General features: G+C 36.0%; 1 protein-coding gene, 1 non-coding gene and 1 pseudogene across 12 annotated transcripts in view; 2 read left to right on the top strand and 1 right to left on the bottom strand.

Moving 5' to 3' along the window:
- HECTD1 (HECT domain E3 ubiquitin protein ligase 1) overlaps positions 1-23,399 on the top strand; it is a 90,843-nt gene that overhangs the window by 15,601 nt on the left and 51,843 nt on the right. For all 11 annotated transcript variants that reach the window (XM_078448347.2, XM_060619434.3, XM_078448346.2 and 8 more), the window contains exons 3-11: positions 5,417-5,651; positions 9,148-9,375; positions 10,330-10,611; positions 10,708-10,978; positions 11,501-11,577; positions 11,663-11,761; positions 14,407-14,521; positions 15,157-15,331; positions 23,237-23,375. In XM_078448347.2, coding sequence (XP_078304473.1) covers positions 5,417-5,651; positions 9,148-9,375; positions 10,330-10,611; positions 10,708-10,978; positions 11,501-11,577; positions 11,663-11,761; positions 14,407-14,521; positions 15,157-15,331; positions 23,237-23,375 — 1,621 coding nt within the window. The remainder of the gene's footprint in view (positions 1-5,416; positions 5,652-9,147; positions 9,376-10,329; positions 10,612-10,707; positions 10,979-11,500; positions 11,578-11,662; positions 11,762-14,406; positions 14,522-15,156; positions 15,332-23,236; positions 23,376-23,399) is intronic.
- On the top strand, positions 15,361-23,199 carry LOC132669525 (elongin-C pseudogene; annotated as a pseudogene).
- On the bottom strand, positions 19,314-19,454 carry LOC132670642 (small nucleolar RNA SNORA15). Its single transcript, XR_009606863.1, has one exon. It is a non-coding gene; the product is annotated as a small nucleolar RNA SNORA15 (small nucleolar RNA).

Genomic DNA, 23,399 nt, shown 5'->3' with positions numbered 1-23,399 from the left:
AAACCTTCATAACCTGTCATACAATTATGTCATATACTTAATTATGCCCTTGTTATTAGATATATATATAGTTCATATCACTGAAATCTTTGTACATTTTTGTCTGATAACTTTTTTGAAGTCTTGAATTCACAATTATATATAAAAGGAAATCAAAATTTCCTTATTTGTTTGAAATATGTAATTATTTTTAGAAATCTGACCAAATGTGTTTGTATATAATTATCTTCTTAGAACCATCTTCAAAATGGTACTGCATTTGATAGAGGACCTTGTGGTTTTGGGTTGTTTTGAACTTTACAGTTTATTGTAGGAAAATCCAATTGAAGATAATGTTACAAATTTTCATTCCTTGGAGCAATGAATGAGTAGGTTTCTAAATTTTGATTTTTATCTTTTAAGAGAAATTGGAATGGAAATTTTAAAATGATGTTTATATTTGCCCAGCATGGTTTTGTATCTACCTCAAGTATGTGTTCATACAGAAATAAGGTCTGTATTAGAAATACAGGAATAAAATATGAATGATTGGAGGAGCACCTGAGTGGCTCATTCAGTTAAGCATCTGACTCTTGATTTTGGCTCAGGTCATGGTCTCATAGTTAATGGGTTTGATCCCCCCATCGGACTCTGTGCTGACAGTGCAGAGCCTGCTTGGGATTCCCTCTCTCTCTGTCTCTCTGTCTCTGTCTCTCTTGCTCTCTTGCCCTCTCGCCCTCCCTGCCTCTCTCTCTCTCTTTCTTAACTTTTTTTTTTTTAATGTTTTTTTAATTTATTTTTGAGACAGAGAGAGATAGAGCGTGAGCATAGGAGGGGCAGAGAGAGAGGGAGACACAGAATCTGAAGTAGGCTCCAGGCTTCAAGCTGTCAGCACAGAGCCTGACGCGGGGCTTGAACTCACAGACTGTGAGATCATGACCTGAGCTGAAGTTGGAGGCTTAACTGACTGAGCCACCCAGGCACCCCCCTCTCTCTCTTCCAAAATAAATAAATACACTTTAAAAAATGAAAAAAATATACTTTAAAAAAATATGAGTGATTGAATTCATTTTGGAATTTACTTGGTAATTTTTTGTTATTCTCATCAGAAACTCTTTGTGTCCTGAAGTGTTTGTATATATGTATATGTGTGTGTGTGTACAGCTTTAGGTTCTTTATTTTCTTGGTGAGGGGTTGAATAATTCTGTGTTTAATATAATTAAAAAAATTTTTTTAATATGAAATTTATTGTCAAATTGGTTTGCATACAACACCCAGTGCTCATCCTAACAGGTGCCCTCCTCAATGCCCATCACCCACTTTCCCCTCCCTCCTACCCCCCATCAAACCTCAGTTTATTCTCAGTCTTTAAGAGTCTCTTATGGTTTGCCTCCCTCCCTCTCTAACTTTTTTTCCCCCTTCCCTTCCCCCATGGTCTTCTGTCAAGTTTCTCAGGATCCACATAAGAGTGAAAACATATGGTATCTGTCTTTCTCTGTATGACTTATTTCACTTAGCATAACACTCTCCAGTTCCATCCACATTGCTACAAAAGGCCATATTTCATTCTTTCTCATTATTTATTTTTGAGAGAGAGAGCGAGCAGGGGAGAGGCAGAGAGAGAGGGAGACACAGGATCTGAAGCAGGCTCCAGGCTCTGAGCTGTCAGCACAGAGCCTGATGTGGGGCTCAATCTCACCCACCGTGAGATCATGATCTGAGCTGAAGTCTGACACTTAACCAACTGAGCCACCCAGATGCCCCATTCTGTGTTTAATTTTAAAAGTTTATTAATTTTATTGTGGCCAGTCAAATTTTATGAAGTTTTATTTTATCTTATGAAATGTTTATTTATTTTGAAAGAGAGAACATGAGCACAGGAAGGGCAGAGAGAGAAGGAGAGAGAGAATGCACTGTTAGTGCAGAGCCTGATGCAGGGCTTAAACTCACAAACCATGAGATCATGACCTGAGCAGAAATCAAGAGTTGGATGTTTAACTGGCTGAGCCACCCAGACACCCCAATGCTAGGCATATATCTTATGTGGATGTCTAAGTAGCTATTTGAATAGTCCAAACAAGAGTTTGAGGTTGGCTTGTAAAAGATGATTGAGAGAAGTGGATAGATTTAGGATATATTTTAGAGGGAAAATTGGTGTGATTTAACTTATGGATTGGATGTGTAATGTGAGGAAAATAGGGGAAAAACTAAGGATGATTCTTAGGTTTCTGGCCTTTTGAATGGTTGTAATAATCACAAAGATGATGATTTGGGAGTGGAGGAACATAGCAGGAGTTTTGTTTAGGATATGCTCTTTTTAAGGTGCCTGTGATAACCATAAAGTTGAGGTTGAGTTCAATGACCAAGTTGAATTATTTATCAACATAGGGTTTCTCTTAAAATGATATTAAGAAATTCTCGGTCAACTATACTTAAAAAAAAAAAAAAAAGATTAAAAAAAAATCCCTAACCAACAACTGAAGGCACAGTTTTAAGGTATTACATGTTAATATTACAATGGTTGTTTTAAAGCAGGAAAACCAGTAGAGTATGTTAAGAAACAATACTTGTTTTAAAAAAAAAATACTTGTTAGTGATTTTTTTTAGTTCATTATGAACTTTTAAGTAATATAAGTATAGTTCTTTCAACTGTTTTGTGCTTTTTAGAGATCATTAATTAATATTGGCATGTTTTTCCCTGCCTTTTTGCTCAGTTTATAGTTGATTTGTATTGAGATTTTGTAATTTGCTTTGATTCTAAACACTTTTTTTTTAAATGTTTATTTTTGAGAGAGAGAGAGAGAGAGCAAGCATGAGAGGGGGAGGGACAGAGAGAAAGGGAGACAGAATCTGCAGCAGGCTCCAGGCTCTGAGCTGTTAGCAACAGAGCCTGATGTGGGACTCAAACTCATAAACTGCAAGATCATGACCTGAGCCAAAGTCGGGCGCTTAATGAACTGAGCTTTCCAGGTGCCCCTGCTCTGATTCTAAATTAAAAAATTAGTGATTTTATATATGAAAATGCCTAAATACTTTCTCATTGTTGAAAAAGTAAGGAGCCATAAAAAGAATTATTTTTCTGCCCATTTGTACAGCCCATGTTCTGTACTATAATTTTAGAAAGTTCATGAAGCAGGTTTTCACTCTACCTGACATAAAGTAAGCTCTTATGTGTTCTGACCATCTTTATTTTTCTCTTGGTAATAAAATTGATCACAGTTAAAATCTGAGAACCTATGTTTAGAAATTTTTGTTTTTTTAAACTGTCCCCTACCCATACTTGTTCAGAAGATTTGTCATATTTTGGAGGACACAGCAGGGAATATAGTCCCCAAATTGGCAAATACTCCATTTCCACATGAAATATAGAAAAGTTACACTAAACATTTGTTTTCTGTTAATTTTTTGGTGGGCAGTTTTTGTACTGGGTAAGAAAGATGAATAATTAAAATTTTTAATGTAAAGCATGTGGTAGATCAGTTCTTGTCCTTTGAATCAAGGACTGTCTGCTTCAGCATCTTATTTTTTATTCAAAAGTTACTGTTTTCTAAAGAAAAAAATAGTTTTAAAAACTGTGTTGTTGGGTGAGCCTGGGTGGTTCAGTCAGTTGAGTGTCCAACTCTTGATCTCAGCTTAGGTCATGATCTGATGGTTTGTGGGTTTGAGCACCGCTTTGGGCTCTGTGCTGATGGTGCAGAGCCTGCGTGGTATTCTCTTTCTCCCTCTCTGTCTTCCCCTCCCCTGCGTGTGCATGCGCACATGTTCACATGCTTTCTGCCTCTCAAAATAAATGTAAAAAAAAAAAAAGACTATGTTGTTCCCCAATAGTATTAACATTTTTATAGTCTCTTTTCATTTCTTCAGTTTACTACATATGCATAGGTAGACAGCAGCAAAAGTGCTTTAAGATTCTGATATGCTAGTCAGTCTTCTGATCTTACCTCTAAAAAAATTAAAAATTTTTTTAATCTTACCTGAGAACTAGAGGACTATCTCTTATAATGTTGCCTCAGAGCATTTCCTGCTCAGGAAGATTATAAGTGACTGTGTGACAGAGATTGCAAGTGTTGTGGACTAATAAAAACCACCTGTGTTTAATCAATGACTGGTAAATCATGGAATGCAAGAGATTTTTTTTTTTTTTAGCTTATTTATTTTGAAGTGAGAGTGATAGCAGAGGAGGGGCATAGAGGGAGAGGGTGGGGCTGAGATAGAGAGGGTGAAGTGGCGATAGAGAGGGAGAGAAAGAATCCCAAGCAGGCTCCACACTGTGAGAGCAGAGCACTACGAAGGGCTCAATCTCATGAACTGAGTGATGATGTCCTGAGCTGAAATCAAGAGTCAGATGCTTAACAGACTAAGACATCCAGGTGCCTCTGCAAAAGATCTTCTGAAATCTTTGGTACTATTCCTGCTGGTGGACTCCTTAAGTTAAGATCATCTAAGCAGATTAAGAGTAGAGTTGCTTTGATGTTCATACAGATAGTTTTAAAGGTACGCACACAAAAATTTGGAGGACAAAGTAATTCCACTAAAACATTTAGAGCACACTACCTTTTGTGTTATCTGTAGTCCATTTAAAGCTTAGTTTGTGCAGAGAAGTTAGAATAATGTATTTGATTTCATGTAACTGAGATTTCTATGAAATGTAAATCATGGTCTTTCATATTTTAAGTGTTGATAAAATATAGGGGATATTATTGGTACCTCACAAATTCTACTTTTGATAAAACTGTTTTATGCAGGTTTATATTAGCAGGCATTAGACTATTCATAGGAGGGAGGGAGAGCTAAAGTTAATTAGTTTAATACGGTTCCAATGTACTGAGCTAAGTGTTTATATAATTTTATTTAATTTTTGTAACATCCATATAAAGTAGGTATTCTTTAGATATTATCTTTGCTTTACAAATGGGGAAATTGGACCAGAAAGATTACAAAGTTGTATGTTTTCCCTTTGTCTGTTAAACCCCAAATCAGTACTTGTTCCCATAAAACAGGAATTGAATGATGTTCCTGGCCTTCAGGACCTTTTAATGTAAATAAGGAAATAAAATGATAGATTACATAGCATGGGCACTGTTTGTATGAGGTCTTAGGAACATGAAAGTACCACTTAGCTATCTGAAGAGGTTAGGGAAGGTTTTACAGAGGAGTTGATGTTCGAGCTGAGTATTGAGTAGGAATTTTTTTTAACGGGGTTTCAAGATAATGCTGCTACTTTAAACTGCTAACTTGATATTTTCAGCAGTGATGAAATTAGCATGTGAGAATTGCTATAGAAACAAAAGCATTGTGAGAAATACTGCCTAATACACATGCAGACACAGTATAAAACGTGCTGTATTATGTTACAGTTTTTATTTATTATTTTGTTAATATTTTGATGTGAAGAATTTAGTAATTCTAGGTGTAATATGATTTTTTTTCACTACAGATGTCCTCCTCGCACTTTCTTACCAGCCCTCTGCAAAATTTTTCTTGATGAAAGTGCTCCGGACAATGTGTTAGAGGTGACAGCCCGTGCCATCACATACTACCTGGATGTATCTGCAGAATGCACCCGAAGGATTGTTGGGGTTGATGGAGCTATAAAAGCACTTTGTAATCGTTTAGTTGTGGTCGAACTTAATAACAGGACTAGCAGAGACTTAGCTGAACAATGTGTAAAGGTAAGTCTTTGTTATTTATTGGCCCATTTGAAGGTCACTTAGAGAATAAAAAATATATTTTGCTAAAAAAATTCTTTCATTATTCTTTGAGAGTGGTTGACAGCAATGGAAATCACGGTCCTTGTGGCACTGGAGAAGATCCTGTGTGGTTTGGGGAAAGAAATCTTATCTTTGATGGAAAATTGTGGGTCACTCACTGCTCATGCGCTTCTGTGCTGGCTCTTGGGTTTCTGGTAGCCACAATCATTTTGAGATAGGTTATCCCTGTTGTTAGCCAAATGATTTTCTCTGAAAATAGTAATAACAGCAACCACAAGTAACATTGACTTTTGGAGTCAGACATTGTGCTGAACACTGTACATGTGTTCATTTAAACCTTCATGACAACTTCATATGACATAGGTGCTGCTAACATCAGCATTTCTACTTTCTCAAATAATTCAAGCATACTTAAGTTGAGTAACTTCACTGGGGTTGATACAATTGTGGCACAGTCAAAATTTGAAGATTAGGAATATGAACATTAGGAAGTCTGGTTCTAGGGCCCATGGATTTAACTAGTTTTCTTCCTTCCTTTCCTTTTTCCTTGTTCCTTGTTCCTTGTTCCTCGTTCCTTGTTCCATTCCTTTCCTTTCCTTTCCTTTCCTTTCCATTCCATTCCATTCCATTCCATTCCATTCCATTCCATTCCATTCCATTTAATTTGAGAGAGAGAGAGAGAGAAAATGAGAATCCTAATCAGCCTCCACACCCAATGCACAGCCTGATTTGGGACTCAATCCCTCCTGGATCATGACCTGAGCTGAGTTTAAGAGTTGGATGCTTAACTGACTGAACCACGGTGCCCCTAACCATTTTGCTATACTTCTTTTAGAGTTAGCTGTTTTGTTTTCATTCCTGGTGGGACTAATTATAAACTTTGTGATTTTAAAAGCACCAGTACTGGGCTAGTGGCTTTATTAGATGTACTTAATGAACACATTTAGATTTTGTATGATTTTCTTTTTATGATTCCTGTTTCATTCTTGTTATGATTCTTGCTGCTCTAGGTCAGCAGTTTTCACACTTTCTCAGGATCACTTTACAACCTTACTATTGAAGGGCCCTCAAAGAGCTTTTGTTTATGTAGGTTATATATTTATATTTACTATATTAGATATTAAAACAGAAATTTAGAATATTTATCTGAAAATAACAAACTCATATGTTAAAGTACCTTTAAAAATTTTTTTAATTGTTTTATTTTTTGAAAGAGACACAGCAAGCTGGGGAGGGGCAGAGAGAGAGAGAGACAGAGAGAGAGAGGGAGACACAGAATCCGAAGCAGGTTCCAGGATCTGAGCTGTCAGCACAGAGCCTGTTATGGGGCTTGAACTCATAAACGGTGAGATCATGATCTGAGCCGAAGTCAGAGGCTTAACCAACTGAGCCACCCAGGTGCCCCTGTTAATGAAAATAATTATTTCTTGAACAAATAGAAAATTAGAACAGTAGCATTGTTAAGCACTTTTGTATGTCTTTGGTAGTGTCTGGCTTAATAGAAGACAGGTGGGGGGCACTTGGGTGGCTCGGTTGGTTAGGTGTCCGACTTCGGCTCAGGTCATGTTCTCACGGTTCGTGGTTCTAGTCCCACGTCAGGCTCTGTGCTGACAGTTCAGAGCCTGGAGCCTGCTTCAGATTCTGTGTCTCCCTCTCTCTGGCCCTCCCCCGCTCATGCTCTGTGTCTCTCTCAAAAATAAATATTAAAAAAAAAAAAAAAGAGGTGGATCGTCATACCTACTTTGGGATTCAGTCTGTTGCTATATCACACACAGCTTCTCAAAAACTCCGCTGTATACTCCCGAGAGAGTGAGAATGAAAAAAATAAGTATGGTCATGGTATTGTATTAGGAAAAAATTTTTATTTCAAGGATTCCTAAAAATGTCTTCTTTCCACTTTGAGAGCTGCGGTTGTAGGTGTTACTGTCTTGATTTTCTGCCTCTTCATATGTAGATTTATTTCTGTCTGTAGCCTCGGAGGAAGAGGTATATGTTTTCCTGTTTAGAGCTTTTTTTCTTTTCTCAGTCTCTTGATCATGTCACTTCATGTTTCAGGTCTGTTATTTTACTCCACTGTTTATTCACAGACTCATATTTTCATCTTGTCTCTTACACCCTCCTCTCCCTTTTTCTGTTTCCTTTGCAGATTATTGTTACTGATTTATTCTTTAGTGGTGATATTATATAAGGTTCTTTTTTACCTTCTTAAAACTATATAAATTTGCCTACACTGTCTTATCTATTAACATCAATACCATTCAGACATTCTTATCTGTAGGCCTGACCTCTCTCTAGACTCCATTTTCAAAGGCTTGTTGGACAACTCCAGCTAGATGTCTGAATTCATGATCTTTCACTACAGATACAGTTATTTTGATAATTGTCATCAACTTCACCCAGTCACTCTAAACAGAAACCTGTACTTTATCCACTCCACACATGTAATTCATAATCAAGTGCTTTTCTGATTTATTTCCTTTTGTTTGTCTCTGTTAACTGCCTTGGTTAAGCTCTCATCCTGTCTTGAATATTCATGCTTTAATTTTTTTTTTGCATTTGCCTCTACACTCTTTCTGTGCTGCATTCCCAGTTATTAACTAGAAACCTGATCGTATTATTTTTATGCTGAAAATATTTTTCTTGCTTAAAAAAATTTTTTTTTCTTGCTTAAAGAATAGTCTAAATTTCTGGTATGCTCATAAGATCTGTGGACTCTGTTAACTCATTACTTCTACCCAAACTCCTTAAACATCAACATAATTTAGAAATCGAAGTTGGTTTTTAATGTTTTGACCTTCCTAGAATAAGTGTGAGGATGATGAATAATGTAATAGCAAGCATTTAATGATTTTTTTAAATGTCTAGGACCTTTATAAACTTTTGCTTAGTTACTTTAATTGCTTAGCTTGCTATATAGTCCTTAGCATCTGAACCAATAGTGTCCAACGTGGTCGCCATATAGGACATTTCAAATGTGGCTACCCCAAACAAAGATGTGCTATAAATATAAAACCTACATGGGATTTTGAAGACTTAATACATAAAATAATGTAAGATATATCAAATTTTTTAATTTTTTGATTTTTGGGAGAGCGAAGAGGGGGAGGGGCAGAGATAGGGAGATAGAGGATCTGAAGTCAGTTCAGCTGATAGGCTGACAGCAGTGAGCCATGTGTGGGGGGCTTGAACTCATGAACCACGAGATCATGACCTGAGCTGAAGTCAGATGTTCAACCAACTGAGCAACCCAGGCGTCCTGAATCTATCAATTTTTTAACATTGATAACACTTGAAATGATGACACCTTGCATGTATTAGACTAAATTAAATATAATACTTCATTTTGCTCTACTTTTTAAAGTATGGCTACTAAGTAATTTAGAGGGTACATTATGTTTTCTGTGATGCTAGAAAATTAAAATTGGACTTACTGTATTCTTTTGTTAATTAATTGTAGGTGTTAGAACTGATATGTACTCGTGAGTCAGGAGCAGTCTTCGAGGCTGGTGGCTTAAATTGTGTGCTTACCTTCATTCGTGACAGCGGACACTTGGTTCATAAAGATACCTTGCACTCTGCCATGGCTGTGGTATCAAGACTCTGTGGCAAAATGGAACCTCAAGATTCTTCTTTAGAAATTTGTGTGGAATCTCTGTCTAGTTTATTAAAACATGAGGATCATCAGGTAAATAAATCACTGTTGTATACTTTGTATTCAAAAAGTGATTTTATAGTGTACTCTGATGAAGTAGAGGTAATTCTGTTTTCTTTTTCTCATTTTATATTTCTATACGGTATTCCTTTTATGTTTCGGCAGTGAAACATTTTTTATTAAAAAATTTTTTTAATGTTTATTTATTTTTGAGAGAGAAAGAGCGAGCAAGTGCAGGGGAGAGGCAGAGAGAGAGGGGGACACAGAATCCAAAGCAGGCTCCGAGCTCCAACCTGTCAGTAGAGAGCCTGACACAGGACTCGAACTCACAAAACGTGAGATCATGACCAGAGCCAAAGTCAGATACTTAACCAACTGAGCCCCCAAACATTTTAAATTATAAACATGATGAGTTTATTTGTAAAATTTAAACATTTCAGAAATATATAATTTTTTAAAGTTACCTTATACTCAGTGTGATTTGATGACTCAGCACAATTTTGTTGACTTTAGTTCTCATTGAAGTAAAATAACACAGCATTTAAAATCTTATATGTATAAAATTTTTTTGAATGAGCATACTTTAGGAAATAGAACTGGACTTTTAAATGCCTTTTTACCATTCCATTTAGTTATTTTTGGTTATTCATTGGTTATTTTAGCAGCGTTGTTCATAATAATCGTATTTATTGAGCTTTCACTGCCTATCTGGATTCTTCATATATATCATCTTATTTAAGCTTGGACAGTGAATTATAAATACTATTACTATTACCCCATTTAACATATCAGGAAACAGCTCGTTAAGCAGTTAAGTAACATCCATAGGTCATAGAGTTAGCAGAATGTGGAGCCAGGATTAAAATCTAGACCTTATATCCTTTCTGTAGCTGCCTTTCTTATACTCTCAGTAATGAAATTAGCAGTACTCACCTTTAGCCCTTTTTAGGTGAATTTTATCCATATGCATATTCTTTACATCATTAGGTTTCAGATGGAGCTCTGCGTTGTTTTGCATCACTAGCAGACCGATTTACCCGTCGTGGTGTTGACCCAGCTCCATTAGCGAAGCATGGATTAACTGAGGAGCTGTTATCTCGCATGGCTGCTGCTGGTGGTACTGTATCAGGACCATCATCAGCTTGTAAACCAGGTCGCAGCACTACAGGAGCGCCTTCCACAGCTGCAGATTCCAAATTGAGTAACCAGGTGTCGACAATTGTAAGTCTGCTCTCAACACTTTGCAGAGGCTCTCCAGTAGTCACACACGTAAGAGTGTTTTTGAATCTTTGATTTTTAATCTTGCAGAAAAAGTGTTTTTGTATAATGCAAATATATTGAACTTTTCTCCCATTCCCTTTCTAGGATCTCCTGAGGTCAGAACTTCCGGATTCAATTGAAAGTGCATTGCAGGGTGATGAAAGATGTGTGCTTGATACCATGCGTTTGGTTGACCTTCTGTTGGTGCTATTATTTGAAGGACGAAAAGCTTTGCCAAAGTCTAGTGCTGGATCTACAGGCAGAATCCCAGGACTTCGCAGATTGGATAGCTCCGGGGAGCGCTCACATCGGCAGCTTATAGACTGTATTCGAAGTAAAGATACCGATGCACTTATAGATGCAATTGACACAGGAGGTCGGAAAATATTTTTTTAAATATAAAAAGAAAAATGTGTGAGATAAGGAATTATATGGGCAATTTCTAGTTTTTAGATTATGGACGGTAGTTTTAGCAGTTGAGCCAGATAATAGAATGGCCGTCCACTTCTGTATCCTCTCCCCATGTATATAATTACCAGCCTGGTACATGGTAAGACCAGAGTAAATGCCTATTAAATGAGTAAATGAAATGAGTAAAGGAAACTTGTATCCTGTTGAGTTGTGTTATATAGTTTTTTTGTTCCTTATTTTATGTTTATTTTTAAGGCTTCCAGCCTGGTGAATCTTCAGTGGCTTAAACATTTTAGAATATTTTTTTTTCTTAGCAGAATTTGTGGGTTATTTACTACTGTACAGTTTACTTAAGTGTTTAAAATTGGCTCTGGATTTTGTGGTTAGTGGTTATTAATAACAGTTTTGAAATGGTTCCCACTGTAGAGAAGTTCAGTGTTATTTTGTTAGATTTTTAAAAACTTATTTTTCTCCTTCAAACTTCCAGCCTTTGAAGTAAATTTTATGGATGATGTGGGTCAGACTCTATTAAACTGGGCCTCTGCTTTTGGAACTCAGGAAATGGTAAGCTGATAAATAAAAGCTAGTGTTTTAAATCAAAGATAGAACTGTTAATAAGGCAACTTTATGATTCTTCATAATTTTACAGGTAGAATTTCTTTGTGAAAGAGGTGCTGATGTTAATAGGGGTCAAAGGTCATCATCATTACATTATGCTGCATGTTTTGGAAGACCTCAAGTAGCAAAGGTAAAATCCAGGTTTTTAAATTATTAATATTTAACATTTATGTGGTTCCAAAATTAGAATGATATAAAAACTTTTATTCTGATAAGTCATGCTTCCATGCCATCTCCATTCACTCCATTCCCCATTGCTCATTATAAGTAAGCGTTTTTTATTTTTTTAGTGTTTCTTAGCATAGATACAAACAAATATATATGTTTATTCCCTCCTTATACAAAATGTAGCATGTTACATACACTGATCTATGCTTTTTTTCATTTAATAGTATATATTGAAGTCCTTTTCCTTTTAGCATTTGGGTAACTTTTTTACATGTGTATACTTACCCTATGTAGATATACCACAGATTTATTCGGCCAGTCACCTGTTGCTAAACACTTTGTCTTTTCTTTCTTACTCTTGGCACCAAGTAACCTTGTACATATTTGTGTTATTTTTGTTTATCATTAAAGCAAATAACTTATTTGCTGAAGAATCATAATATTTTTGACTCGTAGGTTAGCAAAGGACCTTGGAAAGTTCTTTTTACACTTAGGAGAGAAATTGAGGTCCAGCAAAATCAAATGACAAGGGCTGAATTGAACCAAATGTGAGACTGATCTAGGTCTCTAGAAAATTCATATTGTGAAGTAATTTGACACAGTGTAATGTTAGTCTGCTACTAAGTCAGGCACACTTGGATTCAAGTTTCAACTTATTAGTAAAAAGATTGTTAGCACTTCAGCAAAAATTTGACGTGAAGTTTTATCAATTAAATGTATGTATATTCATAGCATGATTATTGTTGTAATTAGAAAAAAATACATGAAAAACAGTGTAGCAGTCAACACATCGTAGATGCTCAAATGATAGTTGCTGTTATTGTCTTTACACTATCAGAAAATTTGGGATAACAACTTCACTTTCTAACTTGGGAAAGGTGTTTTCTTCAAGGCCAAATTCTGTCAATTTGAATTGGTTAGTTTTTAGAGAGATTGATGCTTCTAAGGATAATAAGAAATTTATATTGACCTGTTTTCTTTTGACCTGTACTGTTTTTGCAGTTATGAGTGGTTGAGTGGGAGAGAAAGAGCCAAATGAATTGTATCTAACCCTAACCTGTCTTGGTTATACATCAGCCTACAGTGAGCAATAGCTGCTATTACTAACAATGATATGATAGGTAGTACTGGGCACTTAACTCTGTGCTAGCCAGTGTCTTAGGTATTTAACATGTCTTATCATTTAATCTTCATAGATCCTTCTGGTTTTAATTGATTCTGTGATACACTGCCACTTTCCCTCTTCCCCCTCCATACACATTTTCACATCTCTTAAATAGGAAATGTTGTATAATTGCTGTTGACCGGATAGAAATTGCAGCATAGTTACCATTACCTGTTCATGCAACAAAAACTGTGAAATGGATTTAGTGATTTCAGTAAAGACTCCTGTCTGATAGAGGAGCGCTCAGAAATGCTGCATCATTAATGCTCTTTATGGCACAGATGATAGCATTGTTTGTAGAAATACAGATCTTGTTGATTTTGAATCAAAAAGTAATTAATTATGAAGAATTGTGCTCAGAATATGAGGAAGGTTCAGAATACCTTATAGTTCATTTATATTTTCTTTTTTATGTTTGTCCAAGTAATGTGTGAAAAAAATCTTAACTTTAAGAAAGTTCTTTCAATACATTCAAAACCCAAGCAATAGGAAAGCATGTTCCACAATTTAACTGGCATCTTTTTCTTTCTTAGTGGTAATTAATGATGTATCTAATAATCTGTGGCATCCTAGATTTGGTAAAATACTGAATTATGATTCAAACCCCAGCAGTTTGGATTTTTTAGCCGGTACTTCATACTTTCCAGATGTGTTTATGTATTCACTTATTTGTCAGATATATCACATCATGACGAAGTTTAAAAAACTGCAGCTCTGAGACTGATAAGAAAAACATGAGATGTGTTCTCTGTTGGAACTTACAGTCTGCTAGGGAGAGAGTCCAGTGACCATTAAAAATGAGTGAACAGTAGGGGCACCTGGGTGGCTCATTTGGTTAAATGTCTGACTCTTGGTTTCAGCTCAGGTCACGATCTCAGTTTGTGGGATTGAGCCCTGCGTCAGCTCCATGCTAACAGTGTGGAGCCTGCTTGAGATTCTCTCCCTCTCTCTCTGCCCCTCTCTCAATTGCACTCTCTTGTCTCTGTCTCAAAATAAACATTAAAAAAAAAAAAAAAGTGAATAGGGTGAATTAGTATTTAAGACATAAATTTTGTAGTTTGTTCAAGGAGAATTGATTTAACTTGGTAATTGGTACTGCATAGGAAATGAGGAAATTACCATGTCACAAACTTACACTAGTACCTCTGCGTTAAAAAATATTGGGAGGAGTTTGATGGAGAAGATGATAGGTTCAGATGTGAATGTACTTCATTCGAGTTGTTAATAAATAACCAAGTGAAATTAATCTCTAATATTTTCAAGATATAGATAGACCACTTTTAAGGTGATATATGCAAAAAAGTAGTGATTTGAGTTGGTGCCTGCTTTAAGTAATTATGAGAATCTGAAATCCTTGGGTACAGTCTAATGATTGCAGAATTGGATATTGAAGAAATAAGGTGTCAGTTCTTATATTCAAATTAAATGCTTTACTTTTCTAGACTCTGTTACGGCATGGTGCAAACCCAGATCTGAGAGATGAAGATGGGAAGACTCCATTAGATAAAGCTCGGGAAAGGGGCCACAGTGAAGTAGTAGCTATTCTTCAGTCTCCAGGTGAGTGGCAAAATCTTTGTCTTTAAGCCATCTGCTATTACTTTTCAGCTTCACTTTTACAGACATAGCTTTTTGTATATATATTAACATTATATAAATGAGTTTTTTCTCTGAAGTCAAATAATTATGTACGTATACTTTCACATTTGATAAACCTTTAATAGTGTGCTATTTAGTGTACTTTGAGACTGTGAGTGCGTGATTCCAGGATGACAAAATCAAAAGTTTAAGGGGCATGGGAATGTCGTAAAGAATAGTTGGGGATTGTGTAGCTGAAGTACTTTGACCACATTTTCAAGTTTTCACTGAGTAGATGAATGCAGAGTATTTATGAGATAATTTCTGGAATCAAGTGGAATATCCAAAATTATTTCCTTAAGTTGAGATTCAGTTTATTGGTGTGACTAATGTTCTTTAGTATTCATGTGCTTGCTTTGGCAGCTTATATGCAAAAAATTTGGAACAGTAGTATTCTTACAAATACCTTTGATAGATACACTATCTTAATTTCAATTTAATATTGTTAATTAGGGATAATTATAGTTTGAAATTGGGTACATTCATCTTAATGTTTTTTTTTTTTTTCATTGAGAGAAAAAGTTTCCAAAAGTTTATTTATTGAATAATATCTGCAGGTGACTGGATGTGTCCAGTTAATAAAGGAGATGATAAGAAAAAGAAAGATACAAATAAAGATGAAGAAGAATGTAATGAGCCAAAAGGAGATCCGGAAATGGCACCTATATACTTGAAAAGATTATTGCCAGTGTTTGCACAGACATTTCAGCAAACTATGCTGCCTTCAATAAGGTAGTTATTCATAGTATTTGTGTTTACTAGTTAAATTATGCCATTTGTACACTATTGATTTCCTCTTCTAAAAGGATTGAACTTTATTTTAATATTGAAAAGGTATCATAAGTTAGATTGTTAGATTTCATAAGAAGTTAGGTTGGAAATTTGATTGGAGAGTTAAATCTTTTCTTCTGATGATCTGACTTAAGGAGTTTAGAAAGTGAAGAAGACTAGATTCCTAAGAGTTTTTGTAGCTCTCTGAATATCAACTCTAGAGAAATTTTGGTAAGTACAGCAAACATTTATTGAGCTTTATGGAGGCCTTTTAGGTAGAGGCAGTGTGAGATGGTTATTGGAAGAGTTACCCAAATAAATGGGACTTGGCTTTTGTTCACTGTACCCTTGCAGTTTAGTGAGGACGATGTGAGTAATAATACAGAGTAGTGAGTGATTAGACATACCATCAGAGTTCTCTGGGAATATAGATGACTTAACAGCTAATCAGGCTGTGCAAATTGGAGAAAATTTTAATGCAGAAGTGAGATTTAGGGGCACCTGAGTGGCTTAGTCGGATGAGCATCTGACTTCAGCTCAGGTCATGATCCCGTGGTTTGTGAGTTCGAGCCCCACATTAGGCTTGCTGCTGTCAGTGCAGAGCCGGCTTCAGATCCTCTGTCCTCCTCTCACTGCCCCTTCCCCATGCACTCTCTCTAAATAAATAAAACATTAAAAAAAAAAAAAAGTGAGATTTAGACTCTTGGCAACAGGCAGCTGGTCATGGTGGAGCAGCCCTGGAGTAGAGGCTGTGGTGGTGTGGGACCTTATGCAGTGGCTGCAGGGCTGATGAGAAACTGCTAAAGTTCCTGTGGAAGCAAATTAGAATTTCCTAAGAATATAATGGATGGAGAAGAGAAAACCCATGGTGCCTATGAAGGCACTGAAACCATGTATGTCAAATTGATATCTTACGGTCACGAATTTATTGTAAAAAGAGAACATGCATTAACATCTGGAACAATAAAAGCCATGTTGAGAGATGAAGTCAGTTTTAGAGAGATCCCCTCACATATGCTATCAAAAGTATACATGTATTTTATATATAAGATTCGCTATACTAACAGCTCCACACAGATCCCTGAATTCCCAGTTGCACCTGTAATTGCACTGGAACTGCTGATAGCTGCAAACTTCCTAGATTGTTAAGTAAAATAAAGTATAATAAACTGTTAACTTTTTTCAGGATTTAATACCTGTACTTCAGCTAATTTCTTCATATATAGCATGTTGCCTGTGTGCAGTTGAACTTTTTATTTTTAAGTTTTATTTATTTTGAGATAGAGTGCACAAGTCAGGGAGGAGCAGAGAGAGGGAGAGAGGGAGAATCCCAAGCAGGCTCCATATTGTCAGCTGTCAGCTGATGTGGGGCTCAACCTACGAACTCTGAGCTTATGACCTTAGCCAAAGTCACACGCTTAACTGACTGAGCTGCCCCGGCACCCCTGTCCTCGGGTCTTTTGAATGGTCTGTTGCTTCATATCATTTAGGTCTCAGTTCAAATGTTTTGTCCACTGATCTTTATCCACCTAATTTAAATTTACCCCTAGGACACATTTCACATAAATTATGATGTTTTGCAGTCCTCATAGAGCTTTCAGTGTCTGAAATCTTGCTCTTCTTTGACTTTTGTTTGTTTTATTGCCTTCCCTCTAAAGTAAACTCCATGAGAGCTAGCCCTGTATACTGCTGCAAAGACAAGGAGGTATAGAATAGGGTTTGATACTTAGTAGGTAACTCAATAAATATTTAGTGCATGAGTGAGTGTGCTTTGTTAGCAATAGCAAGTATTTTAGTATCAATGGAGTATGTTTGGATTACTGTGATATGTTTGGATAGCTCAGTCAATAATATAAAGTAGGGGCCTTTATGACCTATGGAAGGCCCCTGTGGCCCATGCTAATGAGCATGGACTTTACTCCAGAGTTAAAGAAGGGTCATTAAATACCTGTGAGGATATTTGTCACAGTTGATTTTGTGATTTATAAAGATTACACTGGCAGCCCAGTGGAGAAAAAGACTGGGGGAGAGCAAGAAGGCTATTAAACAGTTCATTGTGAACTTCAAACATTTGCTTGGGGGCTGGATTGGTGGGAATAAATTCGGAAGGTTGAGAGATGGGTTGTATAAGGGATTGATGACCAGTTTGATACGAGTGATGAGGGTAAGAAAAGGGTGAAGAATGACTGCTGAATTTTTGGCTGAATGATTGAGAATTTTATTTTGGTCATTTTAAGTTAAGGAGGTCTTTAGAACATGTAGTTTCGTAGGATCAAGTGCCTAAGAGTTGACATTAAACTGCAAGCAGCATGCTTTAAGTAGGAGAAAAGTGTCAGTAAGACAATTCACTGTGAACATGAAGTACTTGGTTTTTATTCTTCTCCAAATAGCTTGCAGAGATGTAGGTGTTAGTGGGGCCACTTTTTTTTTTTTTTTTTTTTAATAAAACTTAGAATTGTCTTGAGTGAGCAAGTTCATTTTTGAACAAGATAATTTGACCTGAAAATTTTAGAGGACTAGCTGTCAGTATAATAAAAGAATCCTGATATATTTGGAGTAGAATTGCTTCATGATAAGGTCATCAGAAAATTATAAAGTATGCTACCATGTAAGAGGGTTCTTTTATTAGATGTTTATTTTGTCACCCTTTTAAATGTTTTAAGGTTATCTAAATGTAATTTTAGTTTAGTGCATTTGATGCCAAATTCTCCCAGGTAATAAATAGACACATTTAATTGTGGCAAGTAAGAAAGCCCAAGTTTTAGGTAAGAGCTCAGCCTCTGGAGTCAGTGCAAAGTGGGTCCAGATGCCAGCATTGCCATTTCTAGATAGGTGGCCATGAGCAAAGTACTTAACTTCTTTGATCTTAATTGATTTATCTGTAAGGTGGAGATAATTACACTAAATTCTCTTTAGGTAAAAGAAAAAAATTAGATGTGATTAAGTGTTTAGCATAGTGCCTAATATTTTAGAGGTATTTGAAAAAAGTTCACTTACAGAATTATTTAGCATTATTTAAAAAAATTAAAAACAAGGGGGAGTAGGTTACAACCTGATTTTTTTACCATTTCATTTTAAGATTTATTTTAAAGTTTATTTACTTATTTTGAGAGAACGTGAGCAAGAGAGGGGCAAAGAGAGAGAGATGGAGAAAGAGAGAGTCCCAAGCAGGCTCTGCACTGTTAGTGTGGAGTCCCACACGGGGCTCCATCTCACCAATGGTGAGATCACGACCTGAGCCGAAATCAAGAGTTGGATGTGCAACCAATTGAGCTGCCCAGGTGCCCCTCATTTTAAGAGTTGAATAGTTGAATACTCAGCCTGTGTACTCTGATCATACTGTTAAAGGAGGGTCTACAATGTATGGACTTTAGCTGTTACCTGTCAATATTCTGTAATGCACAGTGTCTGCTTAGGAAATAAAAATCGTATGACAGATTAGTAAAGGCTTTTTTTTTTTAATTATTATTTTTTAATGTTTATTTTTGAGAGAGAGAGACAGAGACAGAGACAGTGCACAAGCAGGGGAGGGGCAGAGAGAGAGAGGGAGACACAGAATCTGAAGTAGGCTCCAGGCTCTGAGCTGTCAGCACAGAGCCTGACGTGGGGCTCAAACTCACAAACTGTGAGATTGTGACCTGAGCCAAAGTCAGACGCTTAACCAACTGAGCCACCCATGCGCCCTAGGGCTTTTAAACAGGATAACAATATCCTTTCTTTGCTTCCTTCCTTCCTCCTTTCCTTCTGTCCTTTTTTTTAATGTTTATTTATTTTGAGCGAGAGAGAATGAGTCAGGGAAAAGGGCAGAGAGAGAATCCCAAGCAGGCTCTGCACTGTCAGCACAGAACTTGATGCAGGGTTCAATCCAACGACCTGTGAGCTCATGACCTGAGCCGAAATCAAGAGTCACGCGCTTAACTGACTGAGCCATCTAGGCGCCCCTGTCTTTATTTATTTTTTTAAATGGTATGTTATGAACAAACTTAGCATACCATCTATTGTAGGCATTTTCAAGAGAAGACTTTACTTTTGCATGGTGTCTGGCTTTGTAAACTAGTGAAAAAAACACCATATTCAGCTATGCCTCATAGGAGGGCAGTTTTAATGGTGGTGTAGTATGTAAAAACCTGATAGTATTCTAAGATTCTTCTCTCCTGTTAATGGAGATATAATTGTATTAGTTAAAAGTGTACAACATAATGATTTTATTTATGTATTTTTGTTATGATTAGACCTAGGACTGTACACTTTGTTTTTAAGGAAAGGCTGCATAGAATTTTGAAGAGGTTTGGTAAACAGCTTTGGAGTTAGTGTCAATAACTGGACAAAGATTGAGTTTACTTTTCAGAAATCGTTGAGGATCCAATTTTTTTTGAGAAAAAAGTAGGACTTGGTTGAATAAAAGGGGAAATTGTTCTTGGATGAAAATATTAAATATTATAAAGATATAAATTCTGCCAAAATTAATTCAGAGATTATGCCGTTTTAAAAATAACTACAGAGTTTGTTTTAGAACTTGACAGATCGTAAAGTTCATCTGGACGAATGAATGTGTGAGATTTTAATAATCTGAACAGCTAGTATAAACTTACAGTAATTAAATCTTTATGATAACTAGCATGAGTTTATAAATCAGTACAATAGTCTAGCCCCCCAAATTGAGCCAATAATATATAAGAATTGGATATGTTATAATGGAGATTTCATAGATCATTTGAGAGAAGGGAGGGTTATTAAATGGCATTAGAATGTCTACTTTGTGGGGCGTCTGGGTGGCTCAGTTGGTTGAGCAACTGACTCTTGATTTCAGCTCAGGTTATGATCTCAGGGTCATGGGATTGAGCCCCACATCAGGCTCCTCACTGAATGTGGAGCCTCCTTAAGATTTTCTCTCTCCTTTGCTCCTCCCCTGCTTAGTCGTATGCATTCTCTCTCCCCCTGCCCTAAATAAATAAACTTAAAAAAATAAAAGAATGTCTTTTTTGTGTTTTGATGTAAAAAAATCAGGTTAGTTCTATACACTGTATATCTAACCAAATTCTAGGTGAATTTAAAGCAAATTTTTAAAAATGTGGAAAAAAATATTCTTGAATGTTTATCAGAATTTGATAGGAAGAATGACTTTCAAAGCTTGTTTGTGTTAGTGCTATCATGTTAAATTTATTTAGATTGTTATTCAAATTTAGTCTATTTAAAAAAAAAGCTACATATGAGAAACAATATTACCAAGAGCCAAAAAAGTACCAGCAATATAAATCCAAATAAATACTTGTTAGCAACTGTGACCAAGGGATACTGTTTTGTTTTGTTTTGTTTTTATACAAAGCACGCATAGAGGTTTTTGGTAAAAACGTAAGAGCCTCTTTAACTAAATGAGCTGAAGACATAGCAAAGTGTTCAAGAAATTGACAGAAAAATATTAGGTATAATTATGGAGGTATAATTGGCATAAAATCTTAGGATTTTTAAAGCATATATGTCTTGGTGATTTGACATATGTATACCTTGTGAAAGGATTCACATCTTGTTAACTAATACATCCATCACATCACATGTTTATCTTTTAGTGTGTGTGTGAGAATGTTTAAGTTCTGCCCTCAGCAAATTTCAGTTACGTAGCATGGTGTTATTACCTATAGTCATCATGTTTTACAGTAGATCCTCACACCTCATTCATCTTACAGTTTCCTTACTCTCAGTCCCTGGCAACCACTTTTCTACTCTGTCATCTCTGTGAGTTGACCCTTTTTTTTTTTCTTTTTTTTGGATTCCACGTGTGTGATACCATTCATTGTTTGTCATTCTCTGGCTTTTTTCATTTAGTATAATACCCTCAAGGTCTGTACATGTTGTTGCTTAATAGCCTTTTTAAAAATCAGTTTGCCAAGTATGGATTCAGTACTGATACACATTCAGTGCATAAGAAAGTTTTTAGACCTTTAGATCCAAGAATCCTTCCAATGAAGAAATAAAACTTTCCACAAAAATAGGGCACTTTATAATAGAAAAGCCTTGCAAGCTAAATGGTCATAATTTATATAATAGTGTTAGAGAGGAAAATTTTAGGTTCTGAATACTATTTATAGTGTATTAGTTAACAGAAGAGTTTGAGTTTAGGTTCTGTAATGTATTAGCCCTGTGACCTTAGCAGACTTGCCTACCTTTCTTTGTTTCACTTATTCATCTGTAAAACTGAGCTAATAAAACCCACCTCATAGGGTTTGTTGTAGGGATTAAATGAAGTGTAGTGTCTTTAAAATACGTAAAAGGGTTTCTGCTTATAATGGCTTAGCGCGATAGTGACAGATAGACAATATATAAATATTTTTATTTTACAACCAAATATAAATAACCATTAACAAAAACTGGAAAGAACTAATCCTATTAGGGCAGTTTGCCCTTCATTCACCTGCCATTTTCTGTAATGTACATGAATTTGTAATAAAATACTTTTTTTAGTTGAAGAATGTTTGGTCTTAGCAATTGCAGCCAGAGAGAGTAAGGATGCACATCATGCTATAGAAATACAGCTGTGTACATGCTTTCATGGACTTTAGTAGCAATTTTGTCCCTCCATCCTTTCCTGTGCAGGTTACCCCAGAATTAATGATATCTACAGCTTGGTGCCTAGGATTTTGTTCTATGCTTAGAAAATATGTGTCAGATGAACTTTTGTCTTTTCTGTAATAGATCAGTCTCCTTTTAGTCTATTATAATTTAAAAGTGTGTGGATATATATTTATTTTATTTTAAAAGAACAGGTTCCTTGAGATTAGTTTGTGTGATTTTATGGAGTATCTATGTTCTGAGCAAAGCAGTGGATGAGAAGGAAAAGGAAGCATGTTGAATTGTTAACAGTTGGAATATTTAGGGACATGGGATTACTTGAATCTCTTATTTTCATTTATATGAGGCATAACTATAGTGACCATGAGTTTGAATTTGACAGAGGACAAAAATGCTTAATTTGAGAATTGATTTCCATATAAATTACCAGATATTTTAAGTTAGAGCCTTGTGTTTTCGGTTATAGGGAATTTTAAGATAGTTACAACTTACTCTTTACTTGATTTTCTAAAATTACCATGACATGTTAATAGCCATGCTGTTAAATATAAAATAGAATAGCACATTTAAGAAAGTTTAAAGATAATTTCAGTTGTAATGAGTTTACTGTATTAACAGAAATTTTGTGAAATTGCCTAAAAAAGTGAACATAAACTAGTGCTAGTATTATTTTTTGTATACTTTTTTTATTAAAAAAATTTTTTTTAATTAGTTTTATGTATTTTTGAGAAGCAGAGAGAGACAGAGCGTGTGTGGGGGAGGGACAGAGAGAGAGGGAGACACAGAATTGGAAGCAGGCTCCAGGCTCTGAGCTGTCAGCACAGAGCCTGATGCGGGGCCCAAACTCATGAACCGTGAGATCATGACCAGAGCCGAAGTTGGATGCTCAACTAACTGACTGAGCCACCCAGGTGCCCCTTTTCTGTATACTTTAAAAATTTTTTTTTAATGTTTATTTATTTGAGAGAGAGAGAGAGTGAGAGGGAGGGAGGGGCAGAGAGAGAGGGAGACACAGAATCCGAAGCAGGCTTCAGGCTCTGTGCTGTCAGCACAGAGCCTGATGCAGGGCTCAAACTTACGAACCGTGAGATCATGACCCGAGCTGAAGTCAGACGCTCAACCGGCTGAGCCACCCAGGCGCCCCTGTATACTTTTATTAAAGTGTACTTTTTAGCAGAATGTATAAAACTTACCATTGGATATTTTAGTTTTCGTTAATGTATAGTTGCATTTTATTTTATTTTAGCTTCTTACCCTGGCTTCCTAAAAGTCTTTTTTTTTTTTTTTTTATTTTTTAAGGAAAGCAAGTCTTGCTCTCATTCGAAAAATGATTCATTTTTGCTCTGAAGCACTCTTAAAAGAAGTTTGTGATTCTGATGTTGGTCACAATTTGCCTACAGTACTAGTGGAAATCACTGCAACCGTCCTTGATCAGGAGGTGAGCTTTTTATCTTTTTTGAGA

The sequence above is a fragment of the Panthera onca genome, chromosome B3, assembly GCF_046562875.1.
Source record: "Panthera onca isolate mPanOnc1 chromosome B3, mPanOnc1 haplotype 2, whole genome shotgun sequence".
Classification (NCBI taxonomy): Eukaryota; Metazoa; Chordata; class Mammalia; order Carnivora; family Felidae; genus Panthera; species Panthera onca.
This window is presented reverse-complemented; position numbering and strand designations above follow the sequence as displayed.